The sequence below is a fragment of the Acipenser ruthenus genome, chromosome 32 (assembly GCF_902713425.1).
Source record: "Acipenser ruthenus chromosome 32, fAciRut3.2 maternal haplotype, whole genome shotgun sequence".
NCBI classification, from domain to species: Eukaryota; Metazoa; Chordata; class Actinopteri; order Acipenseriformes; family Acipenseridae; genus Acipenser; species Acipenser ruthenus.
In genome coordinates this window covers 3,718,677-3,745,189 of record NC_081220.1, presented here as the reverse complement: position 1 = coordinate 3,745,189, position 26,513 = coordinate 3,718,677, and the positions used below count along the sequence as shown (strand labels likewise).

Below are 26,513 nucleotides of genomic sequence, written 5' to 3'. Positions count from 1 at the left end.
ATCCAGGCGGCGTCGGTATCCTAACACTACAAATACATAAAGAAAGATCCAGGCGGCGTCGGTACCCTAACACTACAAATACATAAAGAAAGATCCAGGCGGCGTCGGTATCCTAACACTACAAATACATAAAGAAAGATCCAGGCGGCGTCGGTATCCTAACACTACAAATACATAAAGAAAGATCCAGGCGGCGTCGGTATCCTAACACTACAAATACATAAAGAAAGATCCAGGCGGCGTCGGTATCCTAACACTACAAATACATAAAGAAAGATCCAGGCGGCGTCGGCATCCTAACACTACAAATACATAAAGAAAGATCCAGGCGGCGTCGGTACCCTAACACTACAAATGTTACAGCACCATTTATCAAAGCTTTAGCGATTGCTCACATGCACCACTAAGTGAACACTGAGACAGTGGAGGGACTGTAATCAATACAGACTGCACCCCCCCCCCCCCTCCCAATCCATCCAGCACAGAGTGCATTCAAAATCCACACCGCTGTATTCAAATAAGACGGCATTCATTTTAATGGACCTCCTTTCATGAGTTTTTACAATGCCCCTCCTCACACATTAATTGTACACTGTAGAAACTCTGTATAAAAAAATCTCATGACATTATTTTTTTAAGTGCTCATCACTCTCTGACAATGTGCAACCCAAACTCCACACCCTAAAGTACAGCTCTGGCCAAAAGTTTTGCCTCACCCTGTAGAATGAACTAATTTTGCTTCATAAAAATCGAATGAAACCTGCTGAATAATGTTACGTTAACATATTGAATTACACACCGCTTTGTAGTTTTCCATATAACGCCAAACTGACAATTTAAAAATCAAACATGAAATACTGTACTACTATTATGGCTTCCGGTAGACTTTTTCAATATTATTTTGTAGTTCCTTTGATTACATGATATTAAATAAAACATCTAAATTATGTTCATAATGTCTCAATCCTAAAATTGTCGGTGATGCAAAACGTTTGTCCGTAGCTGTACAGTTTGCAGGTATGCTGGTAAAGTAGTTTGCTGACAGACTGCTACTTCTTAAGTCAGCTCTAGCTAATGAAACAACCCCCAAGATCTTGCCTGTCTTGCACAACGCAGGTTTGAAACAAGCAGTTTATTAAAAAAATGAAGGTTATTAAAAAACAAACAGTGGCACGGGGGTTAAAGAAAGCTTTCAGGTGACTGGTCCTACTTGTACTTCCTGAGGTCAGTTCACCTTCATGGCAACCAGCAAGGCAAGCAGACCAGCGCTGTGTTAACCTAAACACTGTTTTTATATTTGAAATGCATGTGCTTCTTTCAAATGTGCACAAGCAAGACCTACATGGCATATGCAAGTACAATTCATTAGCTATAACCTCTTTCAAAGAGATGCCACTGTGGTTGATTACACAGAGCTGTCTGGAACCCCCCAGCACACTGGCTGACCTTGCTATTGATGTGTCTGTGCTGCCACCTTGTGGACAACTGTGTTCAATTCACTTTACTGAGGTCAATAGAAAGTGTATGAGCCAGCCCAACATTCAGTCCATACAGCAACCTAATGGGTAGGACTGGGGACTGGGGAACAGTGTGGCTTAAACCTGATAATCTTGGACTGGGGACTGGGGACTGGGGAACAGTGTGTCTTAAACCTGATAATCTTGGACTGGGAATTGGGGAACAGTGTGTATTAAACCTGATAATCTTGGACTGGGGACTGGGGAGCAGTGTGTCTTAAACCTGATAATCTTGGACTGGGGACTGGGGAGCAGTGTGGCTGAAACCTCATAATCTCACATTGAATGCAGCTCTATTGAGTATTCTAGACTACAATATCCAGTAGCACTGCAATCACATTGCTTTATTTCCCCTCCCGTGCTCTTATTTTCTACTAATATTTATATTTCTGATTCAGTCTATGGATTCAGACAGGCAACAGTGTGGAAACTTACAGCAGCCCTGCACCCAGTCTGGAGTTTCAGAACTCAGGGTCAAGTCCTGTTTTTTCAATTCCCAATTCCAATTCCTATTCCTTCAAAAGGAATTGGAACTGATATTTTAGAGACATTAATAATTGTTGTGATTGTTCAACTGCTTTCATTTTAAGACAATTTGAATTGACTAACAAACAGCGACTTCGGTGTAAATAATCTGTGAGAAGCTCATTTTAACAGAATACTGCTAATTGCAATTTTGTCTGTGATGTGTTTGGAGATTTGATTTCCTGGCTCTCCCCTTCATGTCTGTGATGTGTTTGGAGATTTGATTTCCTGGCTCTCCCCTTCATGTCTGTGATGTGTTTGGAGATTTGATTTCCTGGCTCTCCCCTTCATGTCTGTGATGTGTTTGGAGATTTGATTTCCTGGCTCCCCCCTTCATGTCTGTGATGTGTTTGGAGATTTGATTTCCTGGCTCTCCCCTTCATGTCTGTGATGTGTTTGGAGATTTGATTTCCTGGCTCTCCCCTTCATGTCTGTGATGGGTTTGGAGATTTGATTTCCTGGATCTCACCTTCATGTCTGCGATGGACTCCAGCTTCTGCTGTCCTTTGGGTTTCTTCTTCTGAAAATCCTCCATCAGGTTCTTAATGTTGGTGCCGATCTCCCCGAAATTCAGGTATAGGTTCTGAAAAAAAGTGAGGGAGATTCTCCATTCAGCGCTGCAAAACAGGTGTGTGTTACAGCAGGGACCGGGGTGTCTCTGGTGTGTGTTACAGCAGGGATCGGGGTGTGTCTGGTGTCAGGGGTACAGGTGTGTGTTACAGCAGGGATCGGGGTGTCTCTGGCGTCAGGGGTACAGGTGTGTGTTACAGCAGGGATCGGGGTGTCTGGTGTGGGGTACAGGTGTGTGTTACAGCAGGGATCGGGATGTCTCTGGTGTGGGGTATAGGTGTGTGTTACAGCAGGGATGGGGGTGTCTGGTGTGGGGTACAGGTGTGTGTTACAGCAGGGATGGGGATGTCACTGGTGTGGGGTACAGGTGTGTGTTACAGCAGGGATCGGGATGTCTCTGGTGTGGGGTACAGGTGTGTGTTACAGCAGGGATCGGGGTGTCTGGTGTGGGGTACAGGCAGGGCCGTGTTAAGCCAATGGGCTACATGGGCTGAAGCCCGGGGCCCCGCCTCCTAGGGGGGCCCCCGTCGTCCCTGTAAAGCAGTGGTCCTCAAAGTGGTGCCCGCTGGCAAATTCTGTGCTGCTCGCTTATGCTGTGCTTGTACGTACTCGACATATTTTTTTCTTTCCTGAAGTACCTCTGCGATACGATCATCCAACTGAATATCTGCATTTTCTCTGCGGTAGCCCAACCATAAATTAGCTGGGTGGGACATTAACTCTGTCTGTTTCAGTTGCAGGTACTGACAGTAAGTTTAACCAATAGGAGAATCAAATATCTGCCAAGTTTACGCAGTTGTCCAATCATAATTAAGCAGAGGCCGTTCACGGTATTCTGCATGAAAATTGAAGGCGAGTGAGTAGCCAATGGGAAAGTGAAAGATCCGACAGCTGTCCAATCATTCGTGAGCAGAGGCGGGCTGTTAATATGCCGGGTAAACACTGAATTTCGCCGACTGTAATTGAGAAAAATAATACATTTCAGTATTTAGAATTGAATTTTCTCTATATATATATTTTTAATTTCACCAGACAAGGGAAACACCGTAGTAGATTTAGTTACAAATCCACTTTCTCTGAATAATTGTACTGGGAGATGAGCGATCTTTAAAAAAGAGTAGTGTTGACAGATTTGACAAATTGACACAAAGCGAGACGCTATCCTCTTATTTTAGTTTATTCATGGTTATCTATGTAAACATGTTATTTAAAAAGATTTGCATTGCGTATTTTATATGAATTATTTGAAAAATAAGCGCAGCACACACAATTACTGCCTGAGACTTGGCCTTATCAGCGTAAACAAAGAATAACTCCCACTAAAACTCTATATATAACGTTATACTATAAGAACCTATGCAATAGTCAGCGTGCCCGCAAACAGCCAAGTAAGATCAATTTATGCCCGTGCCCAAATTACTTTGAGGACCACTGCTGTAAAGTCAAACTGATAACGGTTGGCAAATAAAAAAGCACGTACTAAACTAAACAATTTGCCTATTTTTTAAAACATTTTGTGTCCTTTTGGCATGCCGTAGTTATTTGACGAAATAAAAAAAATCTTATGCTAACTCAAATAAGAAAAGCTGAGTAGCGGTGCGAAAAAAAGAAAAATCACTAAACTCAAACTAGCTAAATCCGAGGAGGTTATAAATAGTACCCCAAAACTCACTAAACTCTTTAAAAGTCAGTGTCAGAAGAATGAAAAGTTAGGAAGAGCCACATGAGTCAGAGGAGCAAGCAGAGAGCAGCGAGTCGGTTAGCGCTGAGTGCACAGCCACTACAGCAGAGGAGAAAAACGAGAGCCAGCCATTGAACTGCCAATTTAAGGCGAGAGAAACTGACAAAACAGATAATGCTATTGCTAGCTCTGATACGGCATGTTGGGGTCCGATAACTGAGGAGGTGAGGTCGCACTAGGTGAGCAAGTGTCCCCTTATTTGCCAGTAAGACAGTACTTTTTCCGCCTCAGAGAGAATTTAACGAATTACTGAATTTAATGACTCAATCATTTAACTCTCATGTTCACTGAACATGACCTGCTTCGCCAACTGGACTTCACAGACATTAGTAAGGAATTATTTTTTAAGTTTTAAGGCAAGAAAGCATAAGATCTAGCAATGGTAAGTCAAATGTGTCTTTATACTTTGCAATGTTATTAAGGAGGCTTGAGAGTAGCGCCGACTACACTAAGTTTTTGTCTAATGTCATATCATGCTGTGCTGCCTGAAACATGGTCCCACCGACTACAACTAGCGTTGATTTAATTCGAAACGATGCAGTCGGTAATGAGAGCTAGTGGTAGTACCGACTACCATACTATTTTGCATGCCATAGCTACTGTGATGTGAGTGGTAACGCTGTCTGTCTACTGTGATGTGAGTGGTAACACTGTCTATTCGAATGACATTATTGTGTTGGTATTGTATGAGTTTGTGCTTGGGGGGGGGGGTTCTCCAAGGGGGCCCCTGAAATGGCAGTAGCCCTGGGCCCCCAAATACCTTAATACGGGCCTGGGTACAGGTGTGTGTTACAGCAGGGATCGGGATGTCTCTGGTGTGGGGTATAGGTGTGTGTTACAGCAGGGATCGGGGTGTGTCTGGTGTCAGGGGTACAGGTGTGTGTTACAGCAGGGATCGGGGTGTCTGGTGTGGGGTACAGGTGTGTGTTACAGCAGGGATTGGGGTGTCTGGTGTCGGGGGTACAGGTGTGTGTTACAGCAGGGATGGGGGTGTCTCTGGTGTGGGGTATAGGTGTGTGTTACAGCAGGGATGGGGGTGTCTGGTGTGGGGTACAGGTGTGTGTTACAGCAGGGATCGAGGTGTCTCTGGTGTGGGGTACAGGTGTGTGTTACAGCAGGGATCGAGGTGTCTCTGGTGTGGGGTACAGGTGTGTGTTACAGCAGGGATCGGGATGTCTCTGGTGTGGGGTACAGGTGTGTGTTACTGCAGGGACCGGGGTGTCTCTGGTGTGGGGTACAGGTGTGTGTTACAGCAGGGATCGGGGTGTCTCTGGTGCCAGGGGTACAGGTGTGTGTTACAGCAGGGATCGGGGTGTCTGGTGTGGGGTACAGGTGTGTGTTACAGCAGGGATGGGGGTGTCTCTGGTGTGGGGTACAGGTGTGTGTTACAGCAGGGATCGGGATGTCTCTGGTGTGGGGTACAGGTGTGTGTTACAGCAGGGATCGGGATGTCTCTGGTGTGGGGTACAGGTGTGTGTTACAGCAGGGATCGGGATGTCTCTGGTGTGGGGTACAGGTGTGTGTTACAGCAGGGATCGGGATGTCTCTGGTGTGGGGTACAGGTGTGTGTTACAGCAGGGATGGGGGTGTCTCTGGTGTGAGGTACAGGTGTGTGTTACAGCAGGGATCGGGGTGTCTCTGGTGTGTGTTACAGCAGGGATCGGGGTGTGTCTGGTGTCAGGGGTACAGGTGTGTGTTACAGCAGGGATCGGGGTGTCTGGTGTGGGGTACAGGTGTGTGTTACAGCAGGGATCGGGATGTCTCTGGTGTCGGGGGTACAGGTGTGTGTTACAGCAGGGATCGGGGTGTCTGGTGTGGGGTACACCTGTGTTACAGCAGGGATCGGGGTGTCTGGTGTGGGGTACAGCAGGGATCGGGGTGTCTCTGGTGTGGGGTACAGGTGTGTGTTACAGCAGGGATCGGGATGTCTCTGGTGTCAGGGGTACAGGTGTGTGTTTCAGCAGGGATCGGGGTGTCTGGTGTGCGGTACAGCTGTGTTACAGCAGGGATCGGGGTGTCTGGTGTGGGGTACAGCAGGGATCGGGGTGTCTCTGGTGTCGGGGGTATAGGTGTGTGTTACAGCAGGGATCTGGGTGTTTGGTGTGGGGTACAGCAGGGATCGGGGTGTCTCTGGTGTCGTGGGTACAGGTGTGTGTTTCAGCAGGGGTCGGGGTGTCTGGTGTGGGGTACAGCAGGGATCGGAGGACACCTACACTGGCGTAGAAGTCGTCACTCTCTGCGCTCAGCACCACCTCGCGCAGCTCCTTGCTGACCCCCGGGACTCGGGACAGATCAATCCGGTTGTTGTTCAGTCCCAGCAGCTCGTGGACCATCGCCTGATATGTCCACTAGAGGGCGCAAACAAGCAGTCACAACACAGCGACGATATCGGGGGGGGGGGGGATGGAAATAAGACCCCCATAGCACAGCAGTTTGATTCATTTGTGGTTTTACTATGAGTTTAATACGACACCTGAGCTTGTTACCGGTACACTTCTGCTAATCAAGTTCATAGTAAAACCTGGAATGGGTGAAACAGCTGTGCAATAGGTGTCTTATTTCTACCCCTGACTTAAGTTTATCAAAATGTAACAGTCATGAAATAAAGTTACCTTGGGGCTGAACTAAAAACAGCCTTACATCTTTAGTTATTAACTCTTCATCAATATATCATGTTAACATTATTCAATGTGCTTAGCCGATGTAAGAAAGTTAATCTATATATATTTTCCCTCTCACCTACATGCATCCAGTATTAGAAACTCGCACTAGTCCTGGGTTTCAGAATTAAGAACACAATAATGACATAATAATGCTAAATAAATTGGAGCCGCTTAAACAACTCCTAATTGTAACCCTCCAGGTAGTGGTGTGTCATGTGATCAGTTCAGAGCAGATTTAGCAGGGGCCAGACTGATCACATTCCTGGCCCCGGGTCATTTCAATAATCTACCTCAACAAGGTGCCTTCTGAAAGCCAGGACCAGCTGCAGCAGGGCTAGTCCAGGGCTAGACTGGCACCTTGGCATGGCCGGGATTCGATCCATGCTTGCATGATTTTACTAGTTCAGTAAGGGGGTGACTCACCTGGGTCAGTAAGCGGGTGACTCACCTGGGTCAGTAAGCGGGTGACTCACCTGGGTCAGTAAGGGGGTGACTCACCTGGGTCAGAAAGGGGGTGACTCACCTGGGTCAGAAAGGGGGTGACTCACCTGGGTCAGAAAGGGGGTGACTCACCTGGGTCAGAAAGGGGGTGACTCACCTGGGTCAGAAAGGGGGTGACTCACCTGGGTCAGTAAGGGGGTGACTCACCTGGGTCAGTAAGGGGGTGACTCACCTGGGTCAGTAAGGGGGTGACTCACCTGGGTCAGTAAGGGGGTGACTCACCTGGGTCAGTAAGGGGGTGACTCACCTGGGTCAGTAAGCAGGTGACTCACCTGGTTCAGTAAGGGGGTGACTCACCTGGTTCAGTAAGGGGGTGACTCACCTGGTTCAGTAAGGGGGTGACGGCATCATCACTGCGGTCCACAATCAGGAGCAGAGGAGGCACCTCCGTCTTGCGGAAATCAAAGAGCTCGTACTCCTTGGTGATGATTTGCTGCAAACGAACGAAACAAAGCATTGCTGCCTTTCTCCAGCCAGGCTACAGCAGCACCAGATTCAGGCACCATCAGATTAACACTCCACCGTGGTTACTATAGAAATACTATAAAGAAACTTCAGTGCAAATTCAGTGACAAAATCTAAAGATTACATTTTATTTTATAAAAGTTTACCATAGTATTTTTTGCAGTTTTCCCCCCATGCTTTTCCCATTGTTATACTATGCATTTACCACAGTTTACACTGGTTTGCCATGCTTATCAATATGCTTTACAATGCTTGCCTATGCTTTACTATACCTCTCTGTGCTTTACAATGCTTCCCTATGCTTTACTATACCTCTCTGTGCTTTACAATGCTTGCCTATGCTTTACCATGCTTTCACTGTGCTTTATTAAATTTGCTGTGCTTTTACTATGTGGAACTTTTAGAAGACCATTGTGTCTGTGTGTCTCTCTGTCTGTGTGTGTGCCTGTGTGTCTATGTCTCTGCCCGTATGTGTTTCTCTGTCTGTGCCTATGTCTCTACCTTGTCTGTGTCTCTCTGTCTCTGCCTGTGTGTCTGTCTATGTCTATGTCTGTGTGTGTCTCTCTCTCTGCCTGTGTGTGTGTGTGTGTGTGTGTCTGTCTGTCTGTGGCTCTGTCTCTGTCTGTGTGTGTCTCTGCAACAGTACCTTGACGCTCTCGGCCAGTCTCTTCGCCATGTCTGAGGAGTGCTGGTAGCGGATCATTGGGCACTTCTTGAGAGCCAGCAGCACGGAGGTCAGTCCCTGGGTGGTGCGAGAGAGGAGGGCGGGGTCCCAGGCTCGACCCTGCAGGGAACACAAACACAAACAAGCGCTACACACACGAGTGACATCACCCTGCCTGGGCTCCAAGTACCAATTACAGCCATCAGCATCATGGAACAGTGGATCAGCACAGCATACACAGTGCAAAGGGGCATACAAACAGCCTGTAACCCCAGATTCATACAGAGAGCCTGTAACCCCAGATTCATACAGAGAGCCTGTAACCCCAGATTCATACAGAGAGCCTGTAACCCCAGATTCATACAGAGAGCCTGTAACCCCAGATTCATACAGATAGCCTGTAACCCCAGATTCATACAGAGAGCCTGTAACCCCAGATTCATACAGAGAGCCTGTAACCCCAGATTCACACAGAGAGTCTAGAGCCCCAGATTCATACCGACAGCCTGTAACCCCAGATTCATACAGAGCGCCTGTAACCCCAGATTCATACAGAGAGCCTGTAACCCCAGATTCATACAGAGAGCCTGTAACCCCAGATTCATACAGAGAGCCTGTAACCCCAGATTCATACAAAGAGCCTGTAACCCCAGATTCATACAGATAGCCTGTAACCCCAGATTCATACAGAGAGCCTGTAACCCCAGATTCATACAGAGAGCCTGTAACCCCAGATTCACACAGAGAGTCTAGAGCCCCAGATTCATACAGACAGCCTGTAACCCCAGATTCATACAGAGAGCCTGTAACCCCAGATTCATACAGAGCCTGTAACCCCAGATTCACACAGAGAGTCTAGAGCCCCAGATTCATACCGACAGCCTGTAACCCCAGATTCATACAGAGCGCCTGTAACCCCAGATTCATACAGAGAGCCTGTAACCCCAGATTCATACAGAGAGCCTGTAACCCCAGATTCATACAGAGAGCCTGTAACCCCAGATTCATACAAAGAGCCTGTAACCCCAGATTCATACAGATAGCCTGTAACCCCAGATTCATACAGAGAGCCTGTAACCCCAGATTCATACAGAGAGCCTGTAACCCCAGATTCACACAGAGAGTCTAGAGCCCCAGATTCATACAGACAGCCTGTAACCCCAGATTCATACAGAGAGCCTGTAACCCCAGATTCATACAGAGAGCCTGTAACCCCAGATTCATACAGAGAGCCTGTAACCCCAGATTCACACAGAGAGTCTAGAGCCCCAGATTCATACCGACAGCCTGTAACCCCAGATTCATACAGAGAGCCTGTAACCCCAGATTCATACAGAGAGCCTGTAACCCCAGATTCATACAGAGAGCCTGTAACCCCAGATTCATACAGAGAGCCTGTAACCCCAGATTCATACAGCGAGCCTGTAACCCTCAAATTCATACAGCGAGCCTGTAACCCCAGATTCATACAGAGCCTGTAACCCCAGATTCATACAGAGAGCCTGTAACCCCAGATTCATACAGAGAGCCTGTAACCCCAGATTCACACAGTCTAGAGCCCCAGATTCATACCGACAGCCTGTAACCCCAGATTCATACAGAGTCTAGAGCCCCAGATTCAAAGAGAGCCTATAGCCACAGATTCATACATAGCCTATAGCCTCAGATTCTGCTGCAACCAAATATGCAATCACAACTGGATGACTGGTTTTCCAGGCACACGCACACACAATATCTAAGTAATTGCAATAAGAGCCGCTGTACCCAAGCTGAAACTCACCCGAGCACATCCGACGATATTGAGTGAGAAGAGGTGGGGGTTCACTGCGATGAAGTCTCCATAGAACTCCTGGAGTGAAGAAGCAAAGGCGGCTGTTAGCAGCATGTCTTGCGGCTGCACTGTGCATTGTGACTGTGTGGTTACAGCCCCAGGACAGGACTCCTTACCTGCACCTCCGCCACCACCTCCTGTTCATCAGCCTCGGCCAGCGCCTTCACCTCGCTCTTACTGATCACATTGCTGAAGTCTGAAACAGGAGACAGGCATTTATATCAGCTGCAGCTCACCACACACTTCCACAGACCTGACTGTTGTGCATTTCAACTCACTACACAGACCCCACGAGCAAGGTCGGGCTCAAGTCCTGTTTATCACTTCCAATTCCATAATAAAATCAAATCTCATTCCCATATAATGAATTCCAACACATCATTGATCAAAATGATCAATTACAAGCATTCTGTTAAAATGAGCTCCTCACAACAGGGGCAACAAATGACTTCAATTGAATTCGCTGTTTGTGAGTCAATTAAACTGGCTTCAAATGAAAGAAGTTGAACAATCACAACAATTATGATGTCTCTAAAATATCAATTCCAATTCCTTTGAAGGAATTGATTTTAAAAAGGAGGTGGAATCGGAATTGAAAAACAGGGATTGACCCCGACCCTGAATAGTGCAGTTTTGAAAGAAGCACATGTTAAGGCGAGCATGGATTTTAATCTAAAAGCATGATATCTGGCCCTGCTCCGTTTTGAAGATCGTTTGCTTGCCTTGCAGTAAATCTGTTCCTGCTTCACTTCCTAGATCCCTTCACCTCAGCAGTAGCAGCACCGTGCTGGGAGAGCCCAAGCAGGATTCTTTGGAGCATTTTGTTAGAACATTCACCTATCTGTGGTTATCTTGGGATTATCCCTGAACAGAAGTGGTTGATGCAATGGTGCCTTCCTGATGCTTTAACCAATTAAATAACAAATTACATTTTATTTGAAAAACAGCAGAACAGAAGCTGTATTTATGTAATTTGTTACATTCTAAATCAATATTTCTTCACAGATTCTGAGGACAGTTAAGTTAGAATTTCACACCAGCTATGAAGCTCAACACATGAAACATGTAGCGTTATCATCACTGTGGGTAGGAAAAAAACACCAAGAAATGTTTCATTTTTAGTGTTCAATTTCTTATTTTATATTGGAGTGTCAGAAAAGCATTTGAAGGGCTGTATTTGCAGAATTAACAGCTATATTTAGGCTTAACTTTTGCGCTTAACAAAATTAGAGTAAGTTCTTATAACAAAATAGTTAAAGACAGATAACAGGTAGGCCTAGATGATGCTAGTTATTGCTCCCAAAATTATAAAGTAGCCTGTCCTCAAACAAGGACAATGGCACTTTTTCTTTTTAATCCAGCTGTGGTTTAACCCAGTGGGGTTCATCAAATTAACCCTGATGTAAAGAAAGCCGGTCCGACTAAATCTAAAGCTATTGACAATGTCGACCCAAGGGACTTTTTCAACCTGAAAAAAGAAACAAGGACCAGGGGTCACAAATGGAGATTAGATAAAGGTGCATTCAGAACAGAAAACAGGAGGCACTTTTTTACACAGATATGTCAGGATCCTTCAAGAAGCTGCTTGATGAGATTCTGGGATCATAAGCTACTAGCAACCAAACGAGCAAGATGGGCTGAATGGCCTCCTCTCGCTTGTAAACTTTCTTATGTTCTTATGTAAAGGGGAGGGGCTTGTCCGGCTTTCACACAGACAAACTAAGAGACCGCAAAGCAGCAGAGGATGTACATTTTGCCTGTGCAGTAAAAACAAATTAAAAATAATAATTACATCAAAGTGAATACTCACAGATGAAGTAGACGCTGTATTTTGGTCTGCGGAGCTCCTGGATCAAGTATTCAACATTATCCTGGAGAACAAGAACACACAGGAGTGTGCAGGAGGCGGACAAAATAACAGAAACTCAGTCACAGCACTGTCAATATGTGTAGGGCAGTGTCAGAAACTCACACTAGCACTGCCGCCGCTGCTGCTGCACCCTGTCCTGGGGTTCCTTTAAATGATTTAGTAGCCAAATGTTTCAGCAACTCCTGGTTCCCGTTGATATCAGTAATATGTCTAAATAAGGGGAGTTGTGAACCCCAAGACTGGGTGCAACAGCAGGGCAGGTGTGAGTTTCTAACCCTGGTGTAGGGCTACCAAAATTATTTTGTACTCCCCTTGAAGGTGTTAATAATTACTGGGATTATTATGAATAAAAGCATTTTAAGCAAGACACCTCCACTTTATAATGCAGTCATTCACAATGTCACTCAACATCGCAGTGTTCCCAGATCATGCTCCCTCCTGCAGCACTGCCTGTTTCCTGCTCCCACAACACAGCACGCCACGCCCCTCCTCACGTCAGTCTGAGCACCAGCACTGTTTCAGGAGGGAGATTGATCTGGATATACTGTCATCCTTACATTCTCTTTCTCCTGTCGAAACAAATACAAGTTGAGAAATGTACCCCCCCTCCCCCCCCCGGCAGCTAATTTATGAGCCATGATGTGCGAATTATTAAGGTTATATGTGTAATGCTGTGGTACGGACAATATGGGCTCTGGAGCACTCCAACAGGGGCTCTGGAGCACTCCAACAGGGGCTCTGGAGCACTCCAATGCACCAATGCCCCACCTTGGTCGGTCGTAGGAAACAGATCGCTTTGAGGTGCTTCATGTTTTCTCTGCTCTGGGAGTCAATGCGTTCGAAGAGGTACACCTCCTTCTGCAGAATCTCTGACTGTGTGTACACCATGCTCACTATACTGGTCTGCACAGAGAGGAAACAGGGAAATAACACCAAGACATGTTTGTTAATACAAGTTTTGCGAGTCAGTTATCGTAACATTATAGTGAAAGAGAAAATTAAAAACAACAGGTAGATGGCAGTTAAACATGTTTCAGTAACCTACTTTTGTATGTATGAGCACTTATGCGGAGGGAACACGAAGCCACTCTGTGGCTTGGAACTTGGTTTCAGGAGACTAGGTTTCAGTCCACTCACTGCATAGCACACCAGGGGAGACTTGAGGTTTGATACAGCAAAGCTGCCTCAAACTAGGTCTCCTGGAACCAGGTTTCAAACCACTGTTTCTGAAAAAGTGGTTTTGTGTTCCCTCATCTTTAAGATTACCATTTAAAAAGGACGTGGAATAGGACCCATCTCTATATTATTAGTATCGGTACAGTCAGCTACTACGTGTTTTCTGACGCGGTGTTATACCTGTTTTACGGTAAGCTGCACTCTCTCAATGTTTCTGTTTTCCCTACGCAATGTGAGTGTGCATTTCACTTGCAGTATAATTCACTGGGTTCGGTCACCTCCGTATTGATGATCACGATCGGGACACTATATGGCATCTTGGCGTCCGTGTCACAGAGAATTTTTTTTGCTATACATTGTGAAAATTCGTTCGATAGTTTTAAAGTTACAGAATGGCATAAAAATTAGTTTTTACAAATTATTCAGACCATTTTTTGCGCTCAAATAATTAAAAATCAGCTGCAAGTTTAAATACCTCCTTTGGTAGGCTGGTAGAACTCGTTAATGATGAAAATGAACGCCTATGAAAATACGCCTGCGCACTTCGGTCAAATGTTAGAATGTTCGGTCTCCCATTGATTCTCTTGTTAACTTATGTCTAAGCCGAGCTGAGGAGTGATACAGAGTGTATAACTGCAGGCTGGAGACCAGCTATGCAGTACCTCTCTTTCACAAAGCAAGGGCTGCATTAAAAAACTAAATAACAACAACTACAAACTTGTAATAAAAAATAATAGACTTGTCAATTGTTTATCCTAGTGTAAGCAGAAATATAAAGCTGAACATGGTATAGCAGCAACGCGTGTTTATGATAATACATGAACCGCATTCATTATGTTTTATTTGTATAATTTAAGAGAATCAGTAACTTATTTTTGTAATACTGCATAAGCCTTGTTGCTTTTGCTAGGGGGTCTTAGTTTAAAAAGTAAAGTTGTTTACTTACTGCATTATTTGACAGGACATTATTTTGTGCTTTGCTGTTGTGGTCTAGACTGCAGACAGACACACAAGATGGCAATGTAAACAGGGTTGAAGTGCTGTTGCATGGGACAGTAGAATTTATTTCGGATTAAATAAAACCTATTTCATTGATTAACGATGCATGGGAGCCCTTAATAAACACCCACGCTTACACAAGCTACCTATATCAATTTACACACAATCTCAGACTCGCCGTCGGTTGTAAATCAAATTGAAAATCCAGCGTTGTGTAAAAAAAAAAAAGACTTGCAAGTCCACTCATTTCAGAAATGCATTCAACAACAGCTCGTCTTATTTGAAATCCAGCAATTTTTCAGTGGTAGTTTTCATAGTTCAAAACACAAATTGCACATCTTGTTCTGTTCAAAATTAAATCCTGGGTACAATTTCCTACAGTTACAATTCCAACTTAAAGATGAGCACAATGCTGGCATTCTGTGGTTCTTAAAACATGCATTTTTTGTGACAGCTGTAAGAGTTAAGTCGCACTGGGTAAGGGCTTCTGGTATGAAATAAATAACAATAATTCAACAGGAATTAACGAGTTCTGTACTCGGTCTCTGTAAATTAAACCACCTTATTTGCATGCTGTATAGATACACCAATTCTTGCTCACAACAAAAATTCTACACATCATTCTAATTAAAAAACAACATTCTGAAGATAGAAGACTGACAGCAGGGGCGGGCGTTACAAAAGAAAACACACACACACAATATGCTACGTGGGATAAGGGCCTCGTCCCTATACTGTAGTATTGTGCTTCCCATCGTGAATGAGATAATAATATTACCGTAATTATATATATATATATAATATAATATAATATATATATAAATAAAATAATTTAAGAATAAATGGACACTACAGGCTATAAACAGGGGTCACAGATTACTGTACTGACTGTTATTTGCTATGCAGGTGTGCACTCTCCAGTAATAATAATATTATGTGTGTGTCTGTAGCAGGCCCGATTTAAATAAAAATCCCAGTGAAAAGTTTTCACAGAAGTCAAATTCTACATTTGGAGACGATAAAAAAAAAAATAACTTCAGTGTGTTTCTAAAACTCAGATGTACAAGACTAGCGACCCCCTTTCTATCACCAGCTACCCAATTTCATTTAAGAATAATCGATGTCCCACATGGCACTGCGCTGGTCACGTTAAGGTTACAAACGCATTAGTTGCTGTTTACAGTAAACAGCGATCATGAGCAAATTTAAAAAAAAAAAAGTTTAATCAAACTTCAGGTAGTCAACTGCTGGCGATGCAAATAATGTAGTGCCACATAGTAGTACAGCTGTTGAAACTGAAATTGACAGCACGGAGGCACATGCGAATGCAACTTACTGCAATTATACAGCAGCATGCAAAAAGCCTGTTAGTACACATGGCTGTAAAATAAGTGCATTATTAAATGTGAAAAGAAAACGTTTACGGTAAGCTTGTCTTCTGTTCTGCTTCTACCATTATTACACTGTGTACTGTTTCGCATGTTAACTTTATTTCCTGGTATGTGTGGTTTAGTTCATCTTACATACAAAGCTTAACATGACCAATGGAATAGTCCAATCAATTATACATTTTTATACTGATATTGCAAATCTATTTTTACAGCAGTTCTTTGATGCATTTGTAAAGTATTGTTCCCTTCAACTTTTTGTTTTATTATTATTATTATTCCACATCATTAAACAGACCCCACATAAGTAAACAGACAATTCAAAATACACTACTATTAATGAGAAGTCTATGTATAAGTGTATAATATATTTAAAATATGATCATACTTGGAAATGTTTGCTTTAATAATACAGGATGTTGCAAATACTAAGATGGTTTGCAAACCTAAAACTTACACAGAGAAACCTACAATGGAAAAAAATGATGTACTTTCCATTGCATATGTATACAGATATTTTAACTCAGCATTCCAATAAAAAAACAATGGAAATTAAAAACAAAAAACTACGTTTTAAGTGACAGTAAGAGCTGACAAAGCCAAAAAAGAAGACGGGAAGTTGTCAGGTAAGACCGCCACTGCGCTCTTACTGCACCCATGTTCTGACAAGCCTTTCCAGCACACACTGCTTAACTGCTACAGGAGGTGGGGTCACTTCAGACAGCATAGGCAGTCACCACCACTGGGCAAGTCAGTGGGTTGCTGAGGATTCAAAAGTTCTCTGAAACAGCCCACTACAGTAGATATCCTTTAGAAGTTTTGAAGAGTCACTGTCCTTTGTGATTAAAACCAAAACAACTGTAGCAATGACTGTGTGACATTTGTTTAATCTCTTAATTTTTGTATTCCAGTGAAATCATGTACTGTTCATTATGAACAACACTACACAACTATGTGTAATTTCCAATACCAAGATGACCATTCTGTTAGAACCAACACACACGTTCAAGGTGTGTCCATTTCTGCATAAGCTAACAAAACAAAAAACTACTGTAAACAATCTCTTCAGTTAAAAATCAACTAAACAAACCCAATCATTGACACTATTGTATGTCCTTTCAATGATCTCATTACTGTGCCACACATACATCACATTTATTTCCCAGCATATTAAACACAAGTACTGCTTTTGTCAACAAAATAAATAAAAATAGCTGAAAGGGTTTTAAACAAAGGTTACTGTTAGAAATGTTTGTATATTTGAAAAAGGAAAGTGCAGCAGAAATACATCGTGTCACTTCACATGTGTTCATATTCTAATTGTTCTGATTATCTTTTACATTTCACATGTCAATGGTTTTAGTCACAAAGAACAGTGATCTTTCTTAACTTGTAAAGCAGTGGTTCACAACCCCGTTGGGTCAATTGCAACGAACTGAAAGCAGCGTACTAACTGGGGATGATCCCGTGGTTAGTACGCAGCTCCGTACTAAACTAGAACGCAAGTTAAATACCAATTGCAACGAACTTGGCGGCTGAAGTTAGTCCCCAGCTGCGTACTAAAAAAGGTCTCAATTGCAACAAACCCCAAAATAACTGCTGCTGCCCTCTAGAGGATACTAAGTACGGGACTAACTTAGTCTAACTCTTGCTATGGACTAAGAATTTTAGTATCGTACTAAGTGGAATAGTGGAAGACATGTGAAAGTCCCAGGATGTACTGGAGGTTTACTTTAGCTGAAATAATAATGTGTGCATATAATATACACATATATGTCATCACTATAGTATATTTGAAGCATCTGCTAACAGTACGGATATTGTAATAGTAAAATAAAATTACATTACGACTACAATACTGTTAAATACTAATAATAGTGTCAGCAGGATTACAGTCATGTAGTGGGGGCTCCCGAGTGGCGCATCCAGTAAAAGCACTCGCTAGAGTGTAGGATGCACTCTATAGTCTGGACGTCGCCGGTTCGAGTCCAGGCTATTCCACAGCCGACCGAGGACGGGAGCTCCCAGGGGGCAGCGCTCAATTGGCCATGCGTCGTCCGGGGGGAGGGAGGGTTAGGTCGGTCAGGGTGTCCTCGGCTCACCGCGCACCAGCGACCCCTGTAGTCTGGCCAGGCGCCTGCGGGCTTGCCTGTAAGCTGCGTTGTCCTCCGACGCTGTAGCTCTCAGGCGGCTGCACGGTGAGTCTGCAGAGTGTAAAGAAGCGGGCGGCTGACGGCACACGCTTCGGAGGACAGCCTAAAAATAATTGGGCATTTCAAATTGGGGAGAAAATAATTAAAAAAACTGATTGGCAACAACTAAAAAATTTTTTTAAAAAAAAGGATTACAGTCATGCATGTAGAGCCTGTAGTATGCGATAGCTGGTTTCACATTTGAAAGACGTATTTATTTATTTCTTTGAGGGGGGGGCAGCAAGTCTTTTCATTCCCTTTAATTTGAGGGGACTCGACACTGGTGGTTCTTAGGGGCGAGCAGGGATATTGAGGAGTAGGGACACAGTGGGTAAGAACATAAGAAAGTTTACAAACAAGAGGAGGCCATTCAGCCGATCTTGCTTGTTTGGTTGTTAGTAGCTTATTGATCCCAGAATCTCATCAAGCAGCTTCTTGAAGGATCCCAGGGTGTCAGCTTCAACAACATTACTGGGGAGTTGGTTCCAGACCCTCACAATTCTCTGTGTAAAAAAAAAGAGTCTCCTATTTTCTGTTCTGAATGCCCCTTTATCTAATCTCCATTTGTGACCCCTGGTACTTGTTTCTTTTTTCAGGTCAAAAAAGTCCCCTGGGTCGACATTGTCTGTACCTTTTAGGATTGTGAATGTTTGATATATATATATATATATATATATATATATATATATATATATATATATATCTTAAATAAAAAAAAAATATTACGTGCACACATACAAATATATGTTAGAGACTAATTAATATTTATGTATAAATGTCGGCCTATTTGTAACATTTTAAAAATGATTATTAGCTCATAATATCGTAAAATACATACATTACTGTTACAAATATTTAAAATGTTCTGATTCAGAGCCACCCCGCCTTGCGCCGTGTCTGGCTCCCTGTAGAAGGATTAAGCGGTTCTGATAGAATGAATGAATGAAAGAATGATTCAGAGCCCCCTTCAGTTCCTGTTTGGTAACAACAACAACAATGCTTGATCCTTAGTACCGTACTAACTCTGCAAGTTCATTGCAATTGACCCCTTGTGTCTGCTGGGTTTTGTTCCAGCTGAGCTCTCAGTTACTTAAATGAACACTCAATTTGGTTAATCACATTTTAAACTATTCTTCAGCTTATATGAAGTTGGAGATGTCATGTTCTATTCAATTTCATACCTAATTTCATTAAATCTGTAGTATTTTGCATTTAATCGTATCCTGATGTAACTATCACTGATTATCTGCTCCGATATTGAATCGTATTTTGTCATATACTTGTACTTACTAGAACTGAAGTCATTGTATTTTATATCTTGCTCTTAATTGTATTAATACTTGTACTGTAATTCTTGAAATGTATTTTTTATTTACAGCTGTAAGTCGCCCTGGGTAAGGGCGTCTGCTAAGAAATAAATAATAATAATAATAATAATAATAATAATAATAATAATAATAATAATAATAACTTGAAAGCTCCATCTCTTTCAAATCGTTCAACAGCTTGGATTAGGCCAATTGTTAGTTTAATTGAGTGTTTAATAAAGAAATTGAGTTGGAAAGACAGCAGACACAGGGGATCTAAGGCATAGTAGGCTGTTTCAGAGAACTTGAATCGTCAGTAACCCACTGACCTGCCCAGTGGTGGTGACTGCCTGTGCTGTCTGAAGTGACCCCACCTCCTGTAGCAGTTCAGCAGTGTGTGCTGAAAGCCTGGTCACAACATGGGTGCAGTAAGAGCGCAGGGGCGGTCTTACCTGACAACTTCCCGTCTTTTTCGGCTTCGTCAGCTCTTACTGTCACTTAAAACGTTGTTTTTTTGTTTTAAATGCTATACTGATGCGCCAGGTCCTGACGTGTCCGAGGATAATTTAAGCTACTCATTCTCTCAGGACCCTGGCTGTAGTAATTCTCTGTTCAATACAATGCGCATACTGAGACTCACCGTCTCTTTATCCATCACCAGAACCTTCATCCCCGGCCCGCTGCTTTCGATCATTTTCGACACATACTGCTTCACTGCCTGTGTGACGTTCATTTTGTTTTTACAGAGCTACAGTATAAAAATGAATAAAACGTTCCCTTAACAGCTAAATAATAATAAATATGGACTTATAACCAGGCCCGGTGTTGTTTTTCCAGTCCAGCTCCGTGTATCATAACAAACCACGTCACATTCGCGTTGTTGATAAAATCAAACAAGTCAGCTGTGCTTCACTCTCGCTTGTCCCCCGGAAGAGCTTCCCACATACTGCGGAGTTCCGTGCTCTGTTCCCGAGGTGTGCTGGGATTTGTAGTTCCACGCGTTGACAAATAGTAGTACGGCACTACCGGCAAAACATTGTGTCGAGGTAATTTTATATTTCGACTTATCAAAACGATTGTTTAGGCTACATATTTTGTTCCTTGTATTTCAGTCCTTTCCCGCCTCAGTCTTCGTGGTTGTCCGGTAATGACGTTTAAGCAAAAGAGCTCGAAGTCGCTCGCGTCCCGCTCACGTGAGAGTACAGCCCTGCACCGCGTGCTCGGCACGTGTTAGGCTGTGCGTGTTATTAGCGCCGTTCAAAAATAAAAGAAACAGCCTCATGGATTGTTTGTTTAATCGTTGTGATTGTGTGCTTATCACGTTTAAATGGTAATACTAATAGCTGATCTATTTTTAAATATGGCTTTTTGAACATTTAGCATGTTTTGAGATGACAATATAAAGAAAATAATGAGTTGTTATCATCTGCCATAAATCCACCCTCTGTTTAGTATATTATTGTGTATTAATATATACTGTTATTTAAGGGCTTCGCAGTTGGTACGGCGTCAGTGACTTGAAGAGAAAAAAGAACGTCATATCTGGTAACCCTAATTACATGAACAGGGCGAGAAACTAAAGCTCTCATATAAATTTGGTCAGACACCAAAATCCAAGCCGAACAACTGAACAAAACTCACAAAAATAGTAAAATATAAATCAAATAGTTTTTTTGTTTGTTTGTTTCCTATTAAGTGTTGTTGTAACTGTTAGTATTAATCTGTATAGTTAAGGTTCAACATTAATAATTCAAAATGAAACATATCCTTAATTTAATTTTAAAAAAATGATTTTGAACCCATTATTTAAAATAAAATGCCCTTCCCGCTCCCTTTAACGCTCGTCCTCATACATCAGCAGCGCATTGTAGCTACAAAAACGTTTAAGAAATTCCAGTTACTTCCATCTCTGCCCAATACATTGTTCTCAAGTTATTATTAAAATAAAGGAAACAGTAAACATTTTTTTGTGAATTAAGTTTTTTATTAATTTCAATATTAAATAGATAGCAACAAAATCAAATTGAATATTTTATCCAGTTTCTTTCATATTGACACGTCTACTCATTCACTGCACTGTATTGTACGCGCGTGTAAAGTTCGTATTTCACTATTTACTATTTCGCCTCCAGTGCTTCAGCAGCGCGTGTTGAAAATGTCAGTTGTAATCTCCTACTACACTGCATATAGGAGCGCAGTAAACACCGTACTCCCCTTTTAACAAAAAACACACAAGCCCCTCTGATTTACGCCAAGCTTGTGATGTTGCATAAGAACATAAGAAAGTTTACAAACGAGAGGAGGCCCCATTCAGCCCCATCTTGCTAGTTTGGTTGTTAGTAGCTTATTGATCCCAGAATCTCATCAAGCAGCTTCTTGAAGGATCCCAGGGTGTCAGATTCAACAACATTACTGGGGAATTGGTTAAAGACCCTCACAATTCTCTGTGTAAAAAAGTGCCTCCTATTTTCTGTTCTGAATGCCCCTTTATCTAATCTCCATTTGTGACCCCTGGTCCTTGTTTCTTTTTTCAGGTCAAAAAATTCCCCTGGGTCGACATTGTCTATACCTTTTAGGATTTTGAATGCTTGAATCAGATCACTGCATAGTCTTCTTTGTTCAAGACTGAATAGATTCAATTCTTTTAGCCTGTCTGCATACGACATGCCTTTTAAACCCGGCATAATTCTGGTTGCTCTTCTTTGCACTCTTTCTAGAGCAGCAATATCCTTTTTGTAACGAGGTGACCAGAACTGAACACAATATTCTAGGTGAGATCTTACTAATGCATTGTAAAGTTTTAACATTACTTCCCTTGATTCAAATTCAACAGCTTCCCCACATTGTCTAGATGAAGACATTTCTGAGTCAACATAAACTCCTAGGTCTTTTTCATAGATTCCTTATTCAATTTCAGTATCTCCCATATGATATTTATAATGCACATTTTTATTGCCTGTGTGCAGTACTTTACACTTTTCTCTATTAAATTTCATTTGCCATGTGTCTGCCCAGTTCTGAATGCTGTCTAGATAATTCTGAATGACCTTTGCTGCTGCAACAGTGTTTGCCACGCCTCCTATTTTTGTGTCGTCTGCAAATTGAACAAGTTTGCTTACTATGCCAGAATCTAAATCATTAATGTAGATTAGGAATAGCAGAGGACCTAATACTGATCCCTGTGGTACACCACTGGTTACCTCGCTCCATTTTGTTTCTCCTCTAATCAGTACTTTCTGTTTTCTACATGTTAACCACTCCCTAATCCATGTGCATGCATTTCCTTGAATCCCTACTGCGTTCAGTTTGAGAATTCATCTTTTATGCGGGACTTTGTCAAAAGCTTTCTGGAAATCTAAATAAACCATGTTGTATGCTTTGCAGTTATCCATTGTCGATGCTGCGTTGTTCTTGCGTGTTGAATCAGACACTGAGAGTATGTAGAATATAAACCTATATTGTTTTAATACAGCAGCCTCTGCAAATTGTATTGTACTGTAACATTAAGTCGGGTTCTACTGGGACAGCTTTAGAAAACACGTTACCTGCAGTTCCTGATATCAGCCACTAGAGGGGGCGGTCTTCACATATTCCACTCGCTTTTCCTAAAACGCATTTGGGTTCAGAAACGTTGTTTAAGCTTGGCAGTAAAATGAGGTTACATTCAGAATAGAGAACTATATAGGCAGCTGAGAAAAATGACGTATGCACTGTTAATTTTTTATTTATAATTTATTTTGTTATCTTTATTCAGCACCATACAAATCAATTTCCAGGGAGAATGTGTGTGTTTACTAACAGTACAGTACCGGGACGTTAGGTTACTTACCGTAACCCTGGTTCCCTGAAAGAGAAGAAGACCTCCAATGACATTACGTATGGGATATGCCTGCCCATTGGGTAGGTATCGCTGAGCTCTCTATACCAGAGCTGCCGATAAGCCCCATCCTGGGATGATGCACTCGGTCCCGCCTACCGAGGGAGGAAGCCATTTCTCTTTGTCCATCGAACCCGTGAGGGCGAGGGAGGGCATAATCACCGAGCGCCTTTAAGAAACCGGGTAGCCAAAAAATGTGCGCCAGGAGACATTGAATCTACGGGGGCATGGCAAGCATTGTGGAGTAGTGGTTAGGGCTCTGGACCCTTGACCGGAGGGTCGTGGGTTCAATCCCAGGTGGGGGACACTGCTGCTGTACCCTTGAGCAAGGTACTTTACCTAGATTGCTCCAGTAAAAACCCAACTGTATAAATGGGTAATTGTATGTAAAAATAATGTGATGTCTTGTAACAATTGTAAATCACCATGGATAAGGGCGTCTGCTAAGAAATAAATAATAATAATAATAATAATAATAATAATAATAATAAAAAGCAGAGATAGCCGCTAAATACACCTTCAAGTGGAAGGTGACCTACCAGCATCAAGCAGTTCTTGCAGAAACTATAAGACAACTGGCATAGGGCAAAATATGAGGTCATGGCTTCCAGCCAGACACAAAGCCTGGAAATACCTCCACTTATACATGTACAAAGACCTAGTGGAGTCTGCCCTAGCGCTCTGCAACGTACCCACAACCGCATCTGATAGCCCTAGGGCTAACCAGCGGTCCCTTTCAGGGGCCAGACCCATAGCCGGAACCTGCCCGGTTCCGGGTGCCAAAGCGAGCCTTTCGCCTGACTGAGGAGATCCATGGAGAGGAGGTCCACTGCCCAGTTCACTGCCCCAGTAATGTGCATTGCCCATACGGACACCAAGTTCCTCTGAGCCCATGTCAATAGCCTGAAGGCTATGCGATGTAACCCTGGGGACAGTAGGCATTATCTGCATCAGCTGTCTACGAGCCACGATCAAGCTAGCCAAGCTCCGGCCAAGAGTTTGCCCTTGAAGACTGAAGATCTGCAGCAGCGTGCTTCCGAGGCTACCTCGAAGCCAGGTTCTTCCTCAGCAGGGGTCTCGCCCACCTGCATTTCAGAGGAGAAGGAGGCCTCCTCCCCAGAGGCCGCTATAGAAAGCGTGTCCTCTTGTGCCGGCAGAGATGCCTCTTCCCATCCACCCTGAGCTCCCCTGGGGGAGGGGGGGTATGGCAATTGGGACTACAACGGGGCCTGGGCCTGGGCTGCTGGTGCCTGTTTAGCCAAGAGCTCTAAGACCTGGGCCATCTGGGCCTTGAGGTACATAATATCCCTTGCCTGCTTGGAACGCTTCACCCTTCTCGCTCGTAGTGATGGGGAGCGACTGCGGGCGGCCTGCACATCGGAGATGTCTAGCAGGGGGTCCTGGGACAGGTCATGGAGGAGGGGCTGTGAGGCTCCAAGAGCCGCCGACAGTCCGGCCATAGAGGACGCAGAGCTCGCCCTCTTGGCCCTCTCCAAACGAGCTTCTTTCACCCGGGGCTGGAAGGCCTCACAGATGTTACAGGCAACGTCCCTCTCAAGGGCCAAGATGGCATGTTGAACGCCCAAGCACCGCACACAGAGGGTATGCTTGTCCTCTTGCGGGATATTGGCGTTCCAGGCCGTGCAGGGGTGGATCCCTGGTGTTTTGCATGGGCCGTGCAGAAAACACCACTTGCACTGCGCTCAAGCACTGGTTAAAGTGAGATCGCGTGTGCTCACCCACTAGCGCTGTAGCAGAGGGTACCTAACACCGCGCACCGCGTACCGTGCTGCATTGTATGCCCGTGCAGTAGTGTAGTACCAAACACCGTGTGCACCGTGCAGCACCGAGTACCGTGCAGCACCGTGCGTTCTCGCACTAGCGTTGTGGCGGTGGGTACCAAGCACCGTGTGCAGTGTGCACCGTGCATACCAAGCACTATCTGCACCGTGTACCGTGCAGCGCTGTGACTGTACACTGACGATGTGGCGCTGGGCACCGTGTGCTGTATGCACTGAGCACTTGTGCACCGAGATACCTGAGTATCAAGGGCTATGCGTGCGCCGCGGTACTGAAGCACCGGGGGGGCCGCTACGAAAATGTGCCTACCCTAACCATGCAGTCACAGACACCTGGTCAGCGTATAGCTTGTACCAAGGGGACACAAGGCCGAAGCTGAGGTGGGCAAGTTGAAGCAGACAATAAACACGTAGAAAGATAGTAGAGGGGAGAGCACACTATTTGTTTACAAGGCCCAAGGTGGGCGGGCCTACTTAGCCCGCAGGGTCTACTCGACAGCGGTGATGCGGCAAGGCCTAGCCCCATGGAGGAGAGCGCAGCTGGAAGAGTCACTCGACAGCGGGGATATGGCAAGGCCTAGCCTCGTGGAGGTACTGTGTACTCTCAGAAAGAAATAGACAACCACTCGCGGGTTACTGCACAGATGGTCGCTCAGACACGACAGACAGATGACAAAGAGCGGCCTACCACGCTAGCCAAGAGGCCACTGAAAGACAGAAAGGCAAAAACGACTCAGTCTTTTTCAAGTCGTTGATTCCGGGAAAGCGGCGAACCAGCTTTCAGCATGAATGCAAAGGAAATACAATCGACTCTATTCGACTCGAGAAGCTCTTTTCTATCAACACACTCAGCTCAACACAGAGGTCTTACCGTACCGTCTTGAGAAGGAAAAAGAGGAATGGCTTCCTTTGGATGACAGTTTTATCCCCTCGGTGGGCAGGACTGAGTGCATCATCCCAGGAAGGGGCCTATCAGCAGCTCTGGTATAGAGAGCTCAGCGATACCTACCCAATGGGCAGGGATATCCCATACGTAATGTCATTGGTGGTCGTCTTCAAATTGAAAGGGAACTGCAAAACCATTGGTGTTGGACCAAAACTACCAATCCAAGCGTGTAAGTAGATTTAAATCAGATGTGAACCAATTATTATTATTATTATTATTATTATTATTATTATTATTATTATTATTATTATTATTATTATATTAATAGCACACCCTCTATAACAAACCTGTTGGGGGTCTTTGTTATATCGAGGGGTTCGTTATAGCAAAAGGATAATCAAAATGAAGGATAATCTGTTGGAATAAGTTAATGAGACTAGATTGTGAATACAAGTAGGATTACATGTACCTGTTCGTCTCATGTGGGCACTATTCTGCCTTTGCTTCTTTAATTCTTTAATTTATTAAAGAATTAAAACACA

The 26,513-nt window shown here is 43.8% G+C and overlaps 1 protein-coding gene across 1 annotated transcript in view; it reads right to left on the bottom strand.

Moving 5' to 3' along the window:
* Positions 1–20,499, bottom strand: part of vps45 (vacuolar protein sorting 45 homolog) — a 70,875-nt gene extending 50,376 nt beyond the window's left edge. The window contains exons 1-9 of the mRNA XM_059006367.1: positions 20,050–20,499; positions 13,116–13,250; positions 12,288–12,348; positions 10,594–10,673; positions 10,427–10,495; positions 8,629–8,766; positions 7,840–7,950; positions 6,567–6,701; positions 2,512–2,625 (exon numbers count right to left, since the gene is read on the bottom strand). Of these exons, the coding sequence (XP_058862350.1) occupies positions 2,512–2,625; positions 6,567–6,701; positions 7,840–7,950; positions 8,629–8,766; positions 10,427–10,495; positions 10,594–10,673; positions 12,288–12,348; positions 13,116–13,250; positions 20,050–20,142 (936 nt within the window). The 5' untranslated portion in view covers positions 20,143–20,499. The remainder of the gene's footprint in view (positions 1–2,511; positions 2,626–6,566; positions 6,702–7,839; positions 7,951–8,628; positions 8,767–10,426; positions 10,496–10,593; positions 10,674–12,287; positions 12,349–13,115; positions 13,251–20,049) is intronic.
* Between the last annotated feature and the right edge of the window lie 6,014 nt (positions 20,500–26,513).